This window comes from Vairimorpha necatrix, chromosome 9 (assembly GCF_036630325.1).
Source record: "Vairimorpha necatrix chromosome 9, complete sequence".
NCBI lineage: Eukaryota > Fungi > Microsporidia > Nosematidae > Vairimorpha > Vairimorpha necatrix.
The window spans coordinates 939,957-956,544 of record NC_088824.1 but is presented as its reverse complement, the minus strand read 5'-3'; the positions used below and the strand labels follow the sequence as shown (position 1 = coordinate 956,544).

The 16,588-nt window shown below is 28.4% G+C and overlaps 6 protein-coding genes and 1 non-coding gene across 8 annotated transcripts; 5 read left to right on the top strand and 2 right to left on the bottom strand.

Moving 5' to 3' along the window:
• Positions 1-4,493: 4,493 nt before the first annotated feature.
• VNE69_09166 (uncharacterized protein) lies at positions 4,494-4,907 on the top strand (the record flags this gene model as incomplete). Its single annotated transcript, XM_065474687.1, has 1 exon — positions 4,494-4,907. One exon carries the CDS (start codon positions 4,494-4,496, stop codon positions 4,905-4,907), a length of 414 nt encoding a protein of 137 aa, XP_065330759.1.
• Positions 4,908-9,666: 4,759 nt separating this feature from the next.
• VNE69_09902 lies at positions 9,667-9,749 on the bottom strand. Its single transcript has one exon. It is a non-coding gene; the product is annotated as a tRNA-Leu (tRNA).
• A 163-nt stretch (positions 9,750-9,912) lies between these two features.
• Positions 9,913-10,626, top strand: VNE69_09165 (ribosomal protein eS1; the record flags this gene model as incomplete). The annotated part of the gene is made up of 1 exon (XM_065474686.1): positions 9,913-10,626. The coding sequence occupies one exon, from the start codon at positions 9,913-9,915 to the stop codon at positions 10,624-10,626; it is 714 nt and encodes a 237-aa protein (XP_065330758.1).
• A 288-nt stretch (positions 10,627-10,914) lies between these two features.
• On the top strand, positions 10,915-12,813 carry VNE69_09164 (U3 small nucleolar RNA-associated protein 13 (UTP13); the record flags this gene model as incomplete). The annotated part of the gene is made up of 1 exon (XM_065474685.1): positions 10,915-12,813. The coding sequence occupies one exon, from the start codon at positions 10,915-10,917 to the stop codon at positions 12,811-12,813; it is 1,899 nt and encodes a 632-aa protein (XP_065330757.1).
• A 156-nt stretch (positions 12,814-12,969) lies between these two features.
• VNE69_09162 (putative amino acid/polyamine transport protein) lies at positions 12,970-15,609 on the bottom strand (the record flags this gene model as incomplete). 2 transcript variants are annotated; one of them, XM_065474683.1, is made up of 2 exons in its annotated part: positions 13,910-13,931; positions 14,087-15,609. In XM_065474683.1, the coding sequence occupies 2 exons, from the start codon at positions 15,607-15,609 to the stop codon at positions 13,910-13,912; spliced, it is 1,545 nt and encodes a 514-aa protein (XP_065330755.1). The 2 variants fall into 2 exon arrangements, with proteins under 2 accessions (XP_065330754.1, XP_065330755.1); XM_065474682.1 differs by having other exon boundaries at positions 12,970-15,609.
• Positions 13,127-13,717, top strand: VNE69_09163 (uncharacterized protein; the record flags this gene model as incomplete). The annotated part of the gene is made up of 2 exons (XM_065474684.1): positions 13,127-13,298; positions 13,503-13,717. 2 exons carry the CDS (start codon positions 13,127-13,129, stop codon positions 13,715-13,717), a joined length of 387 nt encoding a protein of 128 aa, XP_065330756.1.
• Positions 15,610-15,682: 73 nt separating the features above from the next.
• VNE69_09161 (proteasome subunit PSB7 (PSB7)) lies at positions 15,683-16,321 on the top strand (the record flags this gene model as incomplete). Its single annotated transcript, XM_065474681.1, has 1 exon — positions 15,683-16,321. The coding sequence occupies one exon, from the start codon at positions 15,683-15,685 to the stop codon at positions 16,319-16,321; it is 639 nt and encodes a 212-aa protein (XP_065330753.1).
• Positions 16,322-16,588: the final 267 nt, after the last annotated feature.

Below are 16,588 nucleotides of genomic sequence, written 5' to 3'. Positions count from 1 at the left end.
TTACAGTATTGTATCTTGCTGATATTTATTTTCATATTATTTTTCTTAAATCGTTTTAAAACTTCTTTCCAGCTCATCGTGCTTTCTTTTCGTTTTTGCGTGAATTACTACATCATCCATATACACCTCTACTCCTTCTCCTAACAGGTCGTCAAAAATCGTATTCATTGTTCTTTGTAATATTTGGGGCGAATTCTTAAACCCCATTACCATACTATTCCACTCGTAAACTCTCCCATTGAATTCAAAAGCTATTTTATGCTTATCCTCTTCGCAAATCTCAATGTGGTAAAAATTGTCTTTAATATCCATCACAGTAAAAAACCTTGATCCCTGCGTTCCCCGCATTACATCTCTAATTCGTGCCAATTCATATGGATCCTTATCAACTATATCATTTAAAGCCATTAAGTTATTTACCAGTCTTATCTTTCCATTTGGCTTCCTAAGCGCCCTTACTGGATTCCGCCATTCCGATATTGATCTTCTAACTATTTTCCTTCTTTCTAAAATCTTAATATGTTCTACTGTATCCGCAATAAGCGCTTGTTCAACCATTTGTCCTTTCTTCTTTACGACCTTTCCCTCTTCGGTTTTAATTCGGTATTTTTCCAACTTACAATATTTAATTTCCTCCTCTTCGTCCGAAAATACCTCATGATACTTCCTTCTCAATCCATCTAATCCCATATATTCAACACTCGCATCTATAATCCTTCTGCTTCTCTTCTCTTCCTGCTCTTTTTTACCCTTCTTATAATTATCCTCACTTAAACATTCTTCATGATCTATCGCTGACCTTTTAAAAACTAAATACTTGAATCCATTTATTAAACCTATTATATTGGCAATTTCTACTAATATGTCCTGTTCGCCCACACTCATAACATCTAAAAAGTTTTCTCTTAAATCTAGTTCTTTCTGCACTTTCCGCTTCCATAGCTTTCTTAACTGTTTCCGTAATCATTAATGTCATGTTCCTTATCTCTTCTTCCTTTCTCACTTTCATTTTCTTCCTTTCTTTCTCTGTAATCAACTTTTTTCTTATTTCTTCGACTCCTCCTTCAATCGGAACATTCAAAACAATAAAATTTTTCAAATCTTCACTTCCTCTTCTGTAGACTTCTCTCTTCCATAATCCTTCTTCCATTTGCTCTAATCTTAACTCATGCATTATCCTCTCAAACTCACTACGATTTCTGAACTCTTGTCCACAGTCAACTCTTGTCAACTCATCATTAGGCTGGGCCCCATGTATTTATTTATCATAATGAGGGGTCAAAATATCTAAATATATAACAGCTGATAAAAATTTTGCATTTGGAAAGTTCTAAGAACAATACACAATGGGCAGCTAAATATATGGAAATTATAGATAATAAGCATTTTCGAATGACCATAAGTGGTCATTTTGAAAATACTTTTTAAATGGCTAGTTAACAACATTTTTCATATTACAATAAACTAAGGCAAACAATACAAAGATAATTTATGAAAGTCGAAAAAATAAAACACTTATATAAAAACTTACAAAAACACAAAAATAATTTTTTATGTAATTCTGTTAATTAGAATCATAGTACAATTTTATAATATTAATTTCTGACGATTATGAGTTAACTATTGTACTAGAACATAATTTTACACTAAATCAAAAAAAGGTGATTATTTTTGGTAGTTGTTAGATTAGTATACAATTTGAATTCTTATCCTTTAAATAAAAGGATTAAAATTATAAAGAATGTTATAACGATATGAAAGCGTTTAATATATGATAAAATTTTATTGTCAAAAAAGAAAAAAAATAAACTTTCATCACTATGCGTATAAATCAATACAAAAAAGGCTTTAACAATTTTAGCAAATAGCTCAAAACAAGTTTAGAATTTTGCTTAGAAAAAGTAAATAAAAATGGTTGTTTTATAAATTATCTTTGTTATTATTATATAATTATAAAAGAATTCATATATACACAATTTAAACAAAAATATGAATTAATAAAAATTTGAAAGAACAATAAAAATCTCGATTGTAAAAAATATTTAATAAAATAATAATATAATAATTTGTCAATTGTGCTAGATCATATGATTATATTGTGATTTAAGAACAAAACTCAATCATTTGGCAAGATAGTATTTAAAAATACCGTGTAATAAAGACATTTAAAATCAAAAAAATATAGCAAAGACACTATACATAATATCCTATAATTAGTAGCAATAAAAAAACTAATAGCAACTAAAATCAGTACAAACAACATAGAAGTATTAATTTAAGATAAATAAAATAAACAACATCTGTCTCAAATTCTTTCTTAATTAATCATATATAAATATCATCTAAAATCAAAGAATATTTATAAAAAGTATTATTACCTGTTTTACTTCTTTAGTTCTATATCATTTTGTATGTTCTGTGTGTTCTATTTTAATTTATTCAGATAATCGTAAAAATTTATTCAAGGAAATTTAATTTTTTAATTCAGAAAAATGAATACGTCACCTGATAAATTAAAAAAGATCGTTTTTTTAGAGATTATTAAAAAAATCAAACCTCATTTTTTTTCAAATAAGACAAACAGTAATATAGCACTGGTATGAATAATATACTAATGAATAGACGATTTATAAAAATGAAGAAGATTTGTCCTTTACAAATTTCTCAGAACAAGGAAAAATTGAAATTCAAAATTACAAATAAAAATTCGGACATTAGTTTATTTTATAGTTGCATTCAAATATTTCAAAATTAAAGAACATAAATGAAATACTATTGAAATTGTTTAGTATGTTTTATAAAAGAGAATTCAAATATATGATCATTTCAAAGAAACAAAAAAAATAGTTATAATCTAGAATACAAATATTTTGTTTGTTGTTATATCTATAAAAATGATGCAATATATTTATAAAAGTTTAGTATAAAAATAATTTTAATGCTTTTTCCAATTATGAATCGCTTGAAAGCATTTTTTGTGGTTATGTTTGGATTTGCACAAACTAAAAAATTAATCGAAATAATGAGAAATGATCTTTTCCAAAGAATTAAAACGGAAAATTATCATTTTTGTGACAGAAGACAAGATAATAATTACATAGATATATATATATTCAGATTTTTATCGTAATAAATATAGTATTAAATTTAATAAGAGGACCCCCTGTAAATTAAGATGCATTAAGGAATTCACAATTATAAAAGAAAATAAATCATATGATGATATTATAAAGAAAATTGAAGACAGCATAAAAAAATATCGAATGATCCGCATGAGTACACATATATATTTTACCACACATTGTTAGAGTTTTTTTTGAATAATCAAGATTTATCATTTAACCTCAATGAAATAAATGTCGTAAGAAGAATACAGAAAATTACTATGAAAATATTTGTCATAAAAATGGTATACTACAAAAAATAATCTCAAAAATAGTAAATTTTTAAAATGAGTCTATTGCAGAATCACAATCTTCAATATGTTATTAAAATGATTTAGAGACTCAGAAGAAAATTATTTTGTTAATTTTCGACAGATTAGATGTTCTATATTTCTTTAATTTTTGTATCGATGAACTATATAACAAAGTAGACTGAAAGTTTATGAAGATGAGAGTATTGAGGAAAAAATGTTGCAGAAAATTCTTGATATATATATATAAGTGATGACGTGGGATGGAATAGTAACTAATTCTTATCGTACGCATATCAAAGTGCTCAGATTAGAACTTAGAACGGAAGCATATATACAGTCAAGAGTCCTTAAAATGACTTTAGAAAGCCTAACTATGTCAGCCAGACATGGGCTTGATACAGATCAGGAAGGGGTATTCGAGAGCTCAATGAGTGAATCTCAGAAGGAAGTCCTGGAACTGCCAGATGAGACTGTAAGCGTAACTTGTGAAAAGTAATTAATAAGCCGAATATTATACCCAAATAAATTATATATTCTATATATATAAGTTATCACAAGAAAATCTTTAAATGTATATAGATGATTTTGAACAAGCTGTAGATTTCGATAGCAGTTATATAAAATTAAGAAATATTGATCATGATTATATCATTTTTATTGAATCAGAAAAGGTAGTTTAGTGGCAGAATATGATAAAACTATGTTTTTTGTTTAGTTTTTTATGCCCAAAGATAAAAATAAAGATTACATAGGCAAGAATGACATGGAATTTCATTGAAAATTTTCTAGATTTATTGATATAGACAATAAAAAAGAAATTGAGCTGTTTTATGTTTTATTAAAAATCATAACAAAAATTCTTTGTCGAAAGAATTTTAACAAACCAGGATCTGTTTTGATTATGATTTTTGCTTGGCATTTGCATGAGTCGGACACAAAATATTGTATTTATCGATTTAAGACTGGAAATAAAGAAGACAATGAAACTACAAGAATCTAATTAATTAATGAAATTACCGAAGATATAGAAAATAGGCACTGTGGCCTTGATCTTTATGTAATGATTATTTGTTTAATGATCGAAGCAGAAACATACATGCAAGAAGATAATTTGTATGATGATAAATTGTGTAAAACATTAAAAGGAATTGGTGATATTATTGCTGAAGAAGATAATTCTACTAAGACGATACGAGTATCACTGAAAAAAAATAAATTTGTACGAAATACTCGAAGAATAGTAATTTTGTACGAAGATACTTTAGAAATATACAATAAAAAAATTACGGAAATGGTCATTAAGACAACTGCTTTATTTACTGATCTAAGCTTTATAAATATCTATGAATATAAGGGGGAAGGACTAATCGAAAAAAATAAAATTTACAAGGAAACAGTTGTTAAAAAATTCAATCTCGACTTAAATGAATTAGAAAAAAATGCAAACGAGTTCATTGTAAAATTAAAAGGAAAAAACGCAGAAATCTAAAAAAAAGAAAATTAAACATTATGGTCTAAATGCATTTAAATATATTTAGGATAAATATTTGTAAGTATTGATTTTAGATTTAGAAAAACAATACTTTGTTCTATCATTTAGGAAAAAGAAGAAATTCAAAATAACCAAAATGAAAGCTAAAAAATTGTCTAAAATGAAATTATGTACAATAAATGAGCACGAGCGTTGCCTCCTTTTGAAACGTAAACAAAAAGAAATAAAAGGAATACAATTAAATTTTTTAAACCGATTGATAAATATTAAAATTTTTGAAGCCATAACATAATGGGATTTGTGAACCTTCTTCAGTCTCATATTTCACTTTGTTATTTGAGTAAATTTTGTAATTGTAACTTCTTTAGAAAAAAGAATGATAATTTTAGCTGTTTGGTTTTGATATTATAATCAAAGCCTTTAGCTAAATGACCTTGTCCCCCATTTAACTAGTTAGTTTATGATATGCACCAATGAATGACGATCTATTCTTGCAAAGTAATTTGCATCAACTACCAGTTTTTTTTTTGGGGGGGGGATGTTCTCCAAGACCACTAATCGATCCATCTCTTTTATTTTCTGTCTTAAGAATGAATTAAATTTCTTTTATGGTATTATTTGAAGACTTGTTCCACACTTACGTAAAAAAACAGAATTAAAATCTGGTATTTTTTAAAATAGGTTTAAGGGAACCTGGTTTGTCGCACTATGTTAGGCTAAATTATAGCTGTATACAACTTTATTGACATGCTTAAGCCATTCCTTTTCATCTTTGGTTCTAAAATTGCCAACGGCAAGCGAATTTTACCAAAAAAATGGTTTTGAATAGTACAAGTTAAAGCTGGTTAAACCTTTCTATTTGCAATTTGATTGTGGGAGAAGCGGGCTACTATGTTTTTGAACAATAACAAAGGCTGCACAAAGTTTATTATATAGAAATTACAGAATTCCTGTCCATTATCGCTTTATAAGATCATGGATGAGGCATTCATATTGTAATAAAAATATTAGGTTGATTGTAACTAATTCTTTCGTTTAATTTTTGAAAAAAAGGCCCGGCAAACTTAAAATACACATCTATTATTGTAAAAATCACAAAAACATCAATTGTTAAACTTTTAATAGCGCGTCAAAACGACCAACTCGATCAGGATTCTTTCCACTGGTTTAGAGTCCGTAATATAGACAAACGTTCTTTTTTTTTAAATGGTTGCGATTGTTACATACGATGCATTCGAGACGACTTTTCTTAATAGCTTCCTTAGGGTTTATAAAAAAACCTTTTGCGTGATGCTTCAAATCTGTCAAAGTCCCCGTTATCTGCTGGCGGAAAGCATACATTCAACTTCCATGGCTTCAAAATGTTCATTATATAAACCTTTAAGTGGTTTCATAGGACTCATCCCTTAAATATATGCCACAACTATAAGAAGGGAATTGACGGCTTTTTGTTTATACCGTTTTTTTTGTAGCCTTTCTAAAACAACTTAATTATCCCTGCCTTGTAAGATTAATGTAACATATCGTAATTAATAGCATTTTTGGAAAAAAGAATCATTTTTAAGGGTTAAAAATTTATATTGATTATCAAATTGCATAATACGAGTGTTTTATCAATAGTTTTATGATTTTTTTAATTTGTCATTTTTGGTGGCATGCTGAAGAGTTTCCTGCGCATGGGCCGTGGATTCGATTTCAACTTAAAACGTTTTTTATCTAACTAAAATATGATTTAGACGGGGCTTTCCATAGGGAAAACTCGGGGTTAATGTTTGCATGGGGGGATGTCCTAGGGTTCAATGCTTGCGCGGGGTGGAAATTTAGACGTCAACGCTCGCGCGCCACAATAAATACTGATAAAGAACATTAAATAACTAAATATAGATAGTTATTTTGGACAAAATCAAAACAAACGACTTACTAAAACGATTTATGTAAATTTTTTTTGAGAATAACCATGAACATTTCAGCGTAATTAAGATTGCTGAAATGATATACCTATATACATGGTCCAAAACAAACAGCGGCAAAATTTATTGTATATAATTTCAAATAATTGACATTTGGTTATGATGTATTTGAACGAACAATAAAATTTTCTAATTTTTTTTTACTATAGTTATATTTATCTGGTTAATTTCAGAAGATAAAGTATAAATCTAGATTATAGACAGTGTGTTTTTGCTCATAAAATTAGCTCTAAAAGAATAGGGGTTTGGGTTTGCTATATCTCACCAAATTGTTAACAGCATTCTTTATACACAACAATTCATCCACAGCTACCTATTCAGCTAGTAAACTACAGTTATTTTCACTTCTTCCTCGCAATATCTCTGATCATATGTTCGTGAACGTATAATGAGATTGTATCTATAATTTTATATAGTATAAGGTAATCGATTTGCGCCATATACTATCTTTCGGAGTTATATGCAAAAATACGCTTTTTTTTGGGGGGGATGCCCTAAACTAAAATTTTTACAGCCCCCCCCCCCCAAAAAAAAAAAAAGATTACAAAGGAACAAAAAATACTAGATCAGATAATTTTTCTTCTATACAGCAGCAATGGCTTGCTTGAAGAAAGCAAATTATGTCAAAAATATTATAAATGAGTTTAAATCACAATGTTTCTATTGTAACAGTTTTCGATTAAAATTTTCTAACTAATCGTGTAAAAAATCAAAACAGTTTTTGAGGTCAAAAAAATTAGCAATCCGTTGGTAGATCATGCGAATACTTATTTATAATGAATTTATGACATAAAATAATTATAAAAATACACCTTATCATAAATACTATAAAGAGAATAAAAAAGACGTTAATAGAAGAAATTTCTGAAGATAATAAAATATTAAAGATATTAGGGTCAGATCTAATACAAGTAAACTAAAAAGTTATAATCAAAGAAAACTTGCAAAATAACCACAATTAGTGTATGTTTGAATCAGTAAAGCTACTTTTTGATCGATGTTGTTTAATAAACCAAAATACTATTTCTTAAGGTAAAACCAAACAGAAAAAAAATTCCTTTTCTATTTATTGATTAGTATTGTCTCTAAACCTGTTATTTAATTTATTAAACACAGGTCTATATTAAATGCCGTTGTTGTGATTGACAGAGAACATAAACTCGAAATATGAAGAAGATTTGCCAATGTTGATAGGGATCACACTAATTCAATAGAATGTATGTCTAATTTATAAATGACAGCAAACGAAAAAAGTAATACCAGGGGTCTACATGAAGGCCATATAAAAGAATATGTTCGGAGATGGAGGAATCAAGAACTCGCGATTCTAGAGTCTATGAATCGCCCTTTCAGCTCTTCTATAACTTTTGCTTTAAAATAAAAAAAAAGTTCCTTTGCTTTAAAAAGTTCTTTTTAAAAATATTTCTTGGAAAAAAATACCCAGGGAATAAGTTATACAACCCATTTTAGCTATTAAATACAATATTTCATCTATGTACATAATAAATTATTCTATGTTATTTATTGGAAGATTTGCTTTTGTTTATTCACCTAATCTCACATTAAAATATATAGACAATGATGTAAAGCATCTTTTAAAAAAAAAACATTAATTAAATTTAGGATTGTAGGTTTAAAATATCTGATTGCTCTTTTTAATATTTAGCTTGTCAATATACTCGTCGTTAATAACGTAAACAGTAACATATCCCTACTAAGGCACTCATATTGAACATAGCAAAAAAATTTCCAGTTAGTTTTTTTTGTACATAGTATAAAAAAATAATGTTGTGTGCTTTAGAAAGTAATTTTGACAATCACTTATGAAAGAACTAGAACTAAGATGTCTCTAGGTTCAAATTCTTTTGTAAATTGTACTATGTAAGAGTCATACTCACAAGCTTTTTAGAAAGTTCATTTTATATTTTAAAAACAAAATTAAAACGAGAGAGCAATAAGGAGAAAGAAAAATTAACGACTACTTTTAATATTATGCATCCAGAATACACATATAATAAAACAAAAAAAAAGGTCCGTTACTAGACGCATATCAACCTATTTTGAAAAAAACTAATTCTGCATAATTTTTCACCTGATGTAAACATCATTATATTGTAAACATGTGTTTAACTGTTTTATATACGACTAATACTTTTTTAACATTAATAACTTGGAAGTAGTTTTTTCTTAATACCTTTACAACTTAGCAAAAATATCTAATAATAAACAAAGTAAAAAGCATAATTTATACTTTTGTTCAACATGATAGTAATTCTCGATTTAATTTCAAATCATAAATAAAATTTTATAAAAATCTTGCATTTTTAGCTCAGAAGTGGTCATTAATTTCTGTCACCTTCAAGCTCCTCTTTTTGACACACATTTTGTTCACAAAGAAAGAACATAAAAAAAGCGAAATGTTTATAAAACATTTTAAGAAACAAAAAGCATTATAATCGTAAGACCTTCATCTCTGTGTTTATTAAACTATAAGTAACTAAATATCAAAATGAACCAATTATATAAAAAATCAAATCCAGTAAATGTTAATAATGCCAAAAGGAGATTCAAGTTCAACAGAAAAGATGAACATGTAATTAAATACACAAACTAGATTTTATTTTAATTTTCTTAGTTTAGCTATAAGTGAGAGAAGGTTTTTTGAAGCTACCTCGTTGTTTTCGTAATATTTGTTAAAACAAGAACTATTTTTAATGATAAATTGTGTGTCGTTACTATTATCCTACAGATGAAATAAATGATATTTTTTTATTATGTAAAATATTTGGTAACGGTGGGGATCGAACCCACGCTATCATATGATAAATGGATCTTAAGTCCACCGCCTTAACCGCTCGGCCACGTTACCTTGCAATAGTAAAAAGTATAAACAAATATTCATAAGTAAACTTACAAAAACATAATTTATCAATTTTTTGTGATTTAAAATATAGTCCAATATTTTTATTTTCCATTTTTTGAAACAGTTTCAGATTTTTTTTTATTTTAATTTTTTTGTACCCCTTAAAACAATGGCCATTCAACCACCAGGAAGTTACGCTAAAGCAAACAAAAAGGGCTCAAAAAAGAACCAAAAAATAGACAATTTCACTAAGAAAGAGTGGTACAATCTTAAAGCCCCTTCCGTATTTCCTAACAATGTCTGCGGCAAGACTATGGCCACAAGAACAAGTAATAAACAAGATTTGTCTACACTTCTTATTGGTAGAAAATTCGAAGTTAATCAAGCCGATTTGACTGGCAATTTGGAAGAACACGCCAGAAAGTTTTCATTCCGAGTAAATGAAGTTCGTGGAAAAGATTGTATTGGTGTATTTGATGGTATGCATATGACCAGTGATAAGATTAAAGGGATAGTCCGTAAATGGCATACTCTCATTGAGGCTGAAAAGGATATTGTCACTAAAGATGGTGCAATTTTGAGAGTTTTTGTTAATGCGGTTACTAAGAAAACACCTGCTTGTACTTCTAAGAGGGTTTACTGTAAGAGCAGTGACGAGAAGAGGATTCGTAAAGTAATGTTTGACATTATTGAAGAAGAATTAAAAGATCAAGATATTAGTAAAATTATGAAGAAATTATCTCAAGAAGTTATTGGTAAAAATATTGAGAAAGCTGGTAGTGCAATTTATCCTTTGCAGAATTGCTGCGTAATAAAAGTAAAGACAGTTAAGAAAGCAAGAGAAGAGAGACACCCAATGACAGTTGAGGCAGAAACTTTCTAAATAAAAATATTTATTTTAAAAAATGTCTAGAATGTTTTAAAAAATGATTATTTTTTCATTGTTTAGGGCACTTCTAGTTTAAGTAAAACATGTCTGGTCTTATAAACGTGTTCTACATAGTAAGCTCTTGTTTTTACAAAATAAGCACAATTTCTTACACATAAAGCACATTTTCTTACAAATATAAAATCATTTCTAGTTTTTAGAGCTTTTTTAGTAGATTAAATATTTTTTTTAAATCTTAGTAGAAAAAACAAGCTTAGTTTTCTGTTCAATTTCTCCCCCAAAATGATATCTCAGAATTTTAAAATAATTTCTATTTTTAATAAAAATTCTCCTTTTCTACACAACGACACATTGTATTCTCTTTTCAATGACACACTTTACTCTACAAACTTGTCTACTCTCGAATCTGTTCCTATAATCCAAGACAAAATATTTAATTTTAATTTAATAGAAAAATCAATATTTTATTACAACACTGATATTTACAAATACGACTTAAAAACAAGGATAACTGAGAAACTAAATATTTTCAAAAATTCCGTTATAAAAGACGTTATTAAAATTAATGACAGTTTAATTTTAATTTATGAAAACGAACTAGTACTAGAAAATACGGTCATTTTTAAAGGGAATTATACGTCATACGTAGTAAAAAACGAGAATTTGTATGTTTCTGATAGTGAAAATGTGTATAAAATAGATTTGGAAAGTTTAGAAATGTCAACTATAAAAAAAACAGTAAAAATTTTGAAAATTTTTTTTATAGGTGAGAATTTGTTTGTTTTTTGTAAAAATTTTATACATCATCCTAATGGAATATTAAATATTAATATTGACCATATACAGACTACTAGTACACATTTTTATATACAAAATAATGGACAAACATTTAAATATTCTACTAATCTCGAATTAATAGAAACTTATAATGAATTAATATTTGTTAATAATGATTTATTATATGACAGTGATTTTAATATGCAAATTGAAGATAAAATTATTATAGGAAATTTGGACGAAGTTTTAGACGTCAAAGAAATCGGAAATAATCTCGTTTTTTCTACTGGTAATAAACTTGTGATTTGCGCTAAACCTTCAATAAATTTTGAAGATCCAGTAAATTTGTCATTTGCGTGTGCGGGTAAATTAAGAAAAAATCATTCTGATACAATTCTGAGTATTTCGTATGATACAAAATTTTTATTGACTACTTCTAGAGACGAGACCGCGTCTTTATATTCAATAGAAGAAGATTATAAATTAATAAGGAAATATACTACTGGTATTATGAATACTAGTTGTATATCAGAGAATATGTGTGTCATGGGCGGAGATGATGGACTTCTTTGTCAAATCAGAGATTTAGACAAAGAAGAATTAATAATACAAAAAGTAAACGAAAAAGATATAAATTGTGTATCAATTTGTAAGAAATTGATCTTTTTAGCTTGTACTGACAAAATTTGCAAAATTTTGAATTTTAATTTGGAGGTTGTAAAAATCATTTCTGATCATAAAAAAAGTGTCATGAGTGTACACGCCAGTTCTTTATATTTTTGTACTGCTAGTTCTGATAAAACAATACGAGTTTATAATTATAATTTTGACTGTATCAGCGTCTTATCTGGTCATGAAACAGGTATCTTGTGTGTAGGATTATTTAATAAAGACAAAAAAGTCGTCAGTTGTGGAGTAGGCGGACTTATTAAGATTTTTGATACTAAAAAAGGTATTTGTAGTGACAATGTCCTAGTAGGCGGAGACGTCTGGTCTCTAGAAACCCGGAATATTGAAAATGACGTCACTAATATATTAGTAGGTACTAATAATCAGATAGTCTCATATAAATCTTATAAAGATGTTATTAGTAGAAATAATAATATACATTTAAAGAATAAAGAATATGATAAGGTAGTAACTAGTAATAATAAATTAATATATTACATTCTAAAAGAAACAGAAAATAAAGAGACAATGTTCAATAAATATAAAAATAAACTGTGCGAGGTCATAAAAGAATGTGGTAGATTTAAAGACATAGAATTTATCATGGAAATTATGGATTTCTGTATAGAAAAAAAGGTGAGTAATAAGGAAGTGATAAAAGATTTACAAAAATATTTATTTATGACAGATGATTTATACGGAGATTTAATAGCATCAGAAATACATTTTAAATAAAAACATCTTTTTAAAAAACTTAGAGTGTTTTATTGAAACATCCATTTTTTTACAGCGTATATTAGAAAATTATGAAATATATTAATATATGATAATTTTGTAAGGTATAAGAAAACATATCATTTAATTCTAATTTATTTTTTATTTACTCACAATTTATGTGGGGAAATGTACGGGATCTAAAATGCTATAATGTAAAACAGAAAGAACAAAAAATAATGACAGAACTAAAACACAAATCATGGATACAAAACTAAATCCCTTTTTAGAAATAAATGTCACATAAGGAAACATCGAATACAAAGGAAGGCCTATGAAAATTATCATGGTACTAATCCATAAAAATTTACCAATCTCGCCCCAGACTACTAAAAACACAATAGAAAAGACCAAAAAGCCTAAAACCAAAAGGCCTAGCAGATTGTTGGGCCTAATAACCCCAGAAGAAAAATCTGCAAAGGAATTACTTAAGGAATTCATATTCAGTAAAAAACCAAAGAAAGAGTAAACACTAAGGCAAATAAAATATAAGGTAGCATTTTTAGAGGACAAAGTCGAGACTATCTCACTTAATTTCATATCCCAAAGCCAGCTGGAAAAATACAAGAAGAATCCCATAAACAGAGATAAGGCACCTATAGAAAGCAAGGATATTAGAAACAACCCGGATTTAGATGGACCATAAATAGAAATAGAACAAGAAGTGACTTCAAAAGAAAAAGAGACGAAGGAAAAAATAAGGAAAAAACTAGTAGTCCATAAAGACGCCTCTCCTGAGCTGTCTTTTATGCTAACAGAGCCTTCTTTATTAAATGCTACTAAAGCAGCCAATAAAAAACTGACAAAGACTAAAGAAGAATCGAAAACTATCTCAAGGAACTTATATCTTCTGTACAGTGAATAAAACATGTAAAAGACAAAAGCAATAAACAGCATAATGAGATACTTCCAAAGACCGGAGTCAACGTTGCCCAATTTTATGCCAAATGAAGCATAAAATGTTTCTAATAACATATCAATAAAAAAGAGGCACGTTATAAATTTCACGAAAACAAGAAATAAATTCACCAATAGAGAAAATATTCCTCCATCTACATCAAGGGAACCGTATGAGGACTCTTTGGAATCTTCTCCCTCCATTATTTTATCAATCAACCAATATGAAAAGATGTAATGGAGCGAGAAAATGAAAATGGAAATAAATAAATGCAACAAGGAAACCTTTCGTAATATGTGCGTCAATGAAAAAGTTGATACAATAATGGGCGGGGACGCAAGTAACTTGATAAAACAAAAGATCCCCAAAGATTTCTTAGTGGCTAGTCTATCCTCATTATCCTCTGCGAAATTATATTTTTCTACATTATCTATTCCTTCGCTCGCTTTATCTTTAGTATCTTCATGTTTTTTTACTTCCTCGTCTGCTTTTTGTTTTTCTTCTTCTTTTCTCTTGACTTCTTCATCTGCTTTGATCTTTTCAGTTTCCTTTATATTCGCATTAGCATCTGCTTTTAACTTTTCAGTTTCTTTAATTTTGGCTTCTTCATCTGCCTTTTGTTGCTTTTCTTGTTGATTTTTGGCTTCTTCATCTGCCTTCTGTTTTTCTCCTGCTTGTTTTTTAGCTTCTTCGTCAGCGGCCTGTTGTTTTTCTCTTTGATTTTTGGCTTCCTCGTCTGCTTTTTGTTGCTTTTCTTGTTGATTTTTAGCTTCTTCGTCTGCCTTTTGTTTTTCATCTGCTTGTTTTTTGGCTTCTTCGTCCGCCTTTTCTTTTGCTTCGGATTGTTTTTTTGCTTCTTCAACTGATTTTTGTTGCTTTTCTTGTTGGCGTTTGGCTTCTTCGTCCGCCTTTTGTTTTTCCTCTGCTTGTTTTCTTGCTTCTTCGTCTGCCTTTTTTTTTGCTTCAGCTTGTTTTTTGGCTTCTTCATCTACCTTTCGTTTTTCTTCAGCTTGTTTTCTTGCTTCTTCGTCTGCCTTTTGTTTCGCTTCAGATTGCTTTGTAGCTTCTTCAACTGATTTTTGTTGCTTTTCTTGTTGGCGTTTGGCTTCTTCGTCCGCCTTTTGTTTTTCTTCAACTTGTTTTTTTGCTTCCTTGTCTGCTGCCCGCTGCTTTTCTTGTTGATTTTTGGCTTCTTCGTCAGCTTTTTGTTTTTCTTCAGCTTGTTTTTTAGCCTCTTCGTCGGCTTTTTGTTTTTCTTCAGCTTGTTTTTTAGCTTCTTCGTCGGCTTTTTGTTTTTCTTCAGCTTGTTTTCTTGCTTCTTCGTCTGCCTTTTGTTTTGCTTCAGCTTGTTTTTTAGCTTCCTCTTCTGCCTTTCGTTTTTCTTCAGCTTGTTTTTTAGCATCATCGTCGGCTTTTTGTTTTTCTTCAGCTTGTTTTTTAGCTTCTTCGTCGGCTTTTTGTTTTTCTTCAGCTTGTTTTTTAGCTTCTTCGTCGGCTTTTTGTTGTTTTTCTAGCTGCAACTTTGCTTCTATATCAGCTGCTTGCTGTTTTTCCAGTTGCAATTTCGCTTCTAAATCTGCTTTTTCTTTTAGTTTTTGCTGTTTTTTTGCTTCTTCATCTGCTTTCCTTTTATCTTCTTTGAGTTTTCTTGCTTCATTACTTGCCTCTCTCCATTCATCTTCCTTCGTTCTAGCTACATCTTCGGCTTTTCTCCTTTCATCTTCCCGTTTTCTTGCTTTATCCTGAGCTTCTCTTCTTTCTTCTTCATTCAAATTTGCTTTTTCTTCCTTCTTTTTTTCCTCTTCTTTTTTACGTTCCGTCTCTTTAGAAGTTTCCTCATTTTCATTCCAAAAGAACATTTTTATTTTTTTTTATTTTTTATGTTTTTTATAAAATCTTGAAACATTTATTTTTTTTTCCACCCTAAAACAAATGAAGAATTTTGTAATAGGATCAGGTGTCATTTCTCTTAGATATAAAAATGGTGTTATTACTTGTACAGACACACAAGCCTCATATGGGAATTTATGTAAGTTCAATGATGTCCGTCGTATTTTCAGACTTTCTTCTAATACTCTTATTTCTTTATCTGGTGAAATTAGTGATATCCAATTCCTAATGAATGAGCTTAACAAGCTCAATGAATCTGATCCCGTCAAGATGTCATCAAGAGGATATTTGAATTTAGTACAAGGAATTCTTTACAATAAAAGAAGTCGTGTTGAGCCTTTAAATGTGTCTGTTAGTATAGTTGGTGTAAATGATGATGATTTTTTAGTGAGTTGTGTTAATCATCTTGGAAATTTTTATGAAGATAATATTGTTTGTACTGGGTTATCAAATATGATTGCTCTTCCTTTTCTAAGAACTTGTAATGTTTTAGATTTAGAAAGAGATGAAGCAATAAGTCTTGTTGAGAAGGCCATGACTGTTATGTGTTATAGAAGTTGTAGAAGTAGTAATAGAATACAAATAGGAGTAGTAGAGAAAGGGCTTGTTGATATTAGTGATCCTTATGTTTTGAATACAGATTGGCAAGTAGGACACAATGAAGAAGAAATAGTTTTATAAATTTTTATGCTGTTTTTTTTCTATTTATGTTTAAATTAGTTTGTTTGTTAAATAAGATAAACCTTAAATACAAACAAACTAGTTTTTATAATATATTTTATTTTATCTTTCTTTAGATAAGTATATTATTCATAAAAAAGAATTTTTATAATATATCATGAATTTTATAACATATTATTTTATAAATTTTTATGCTGTTTTTTTCTATTTATGTTTAAATTAGTTTGTTTGTTAAATAAGATAAACCTTAAATACAAACAAACTAGT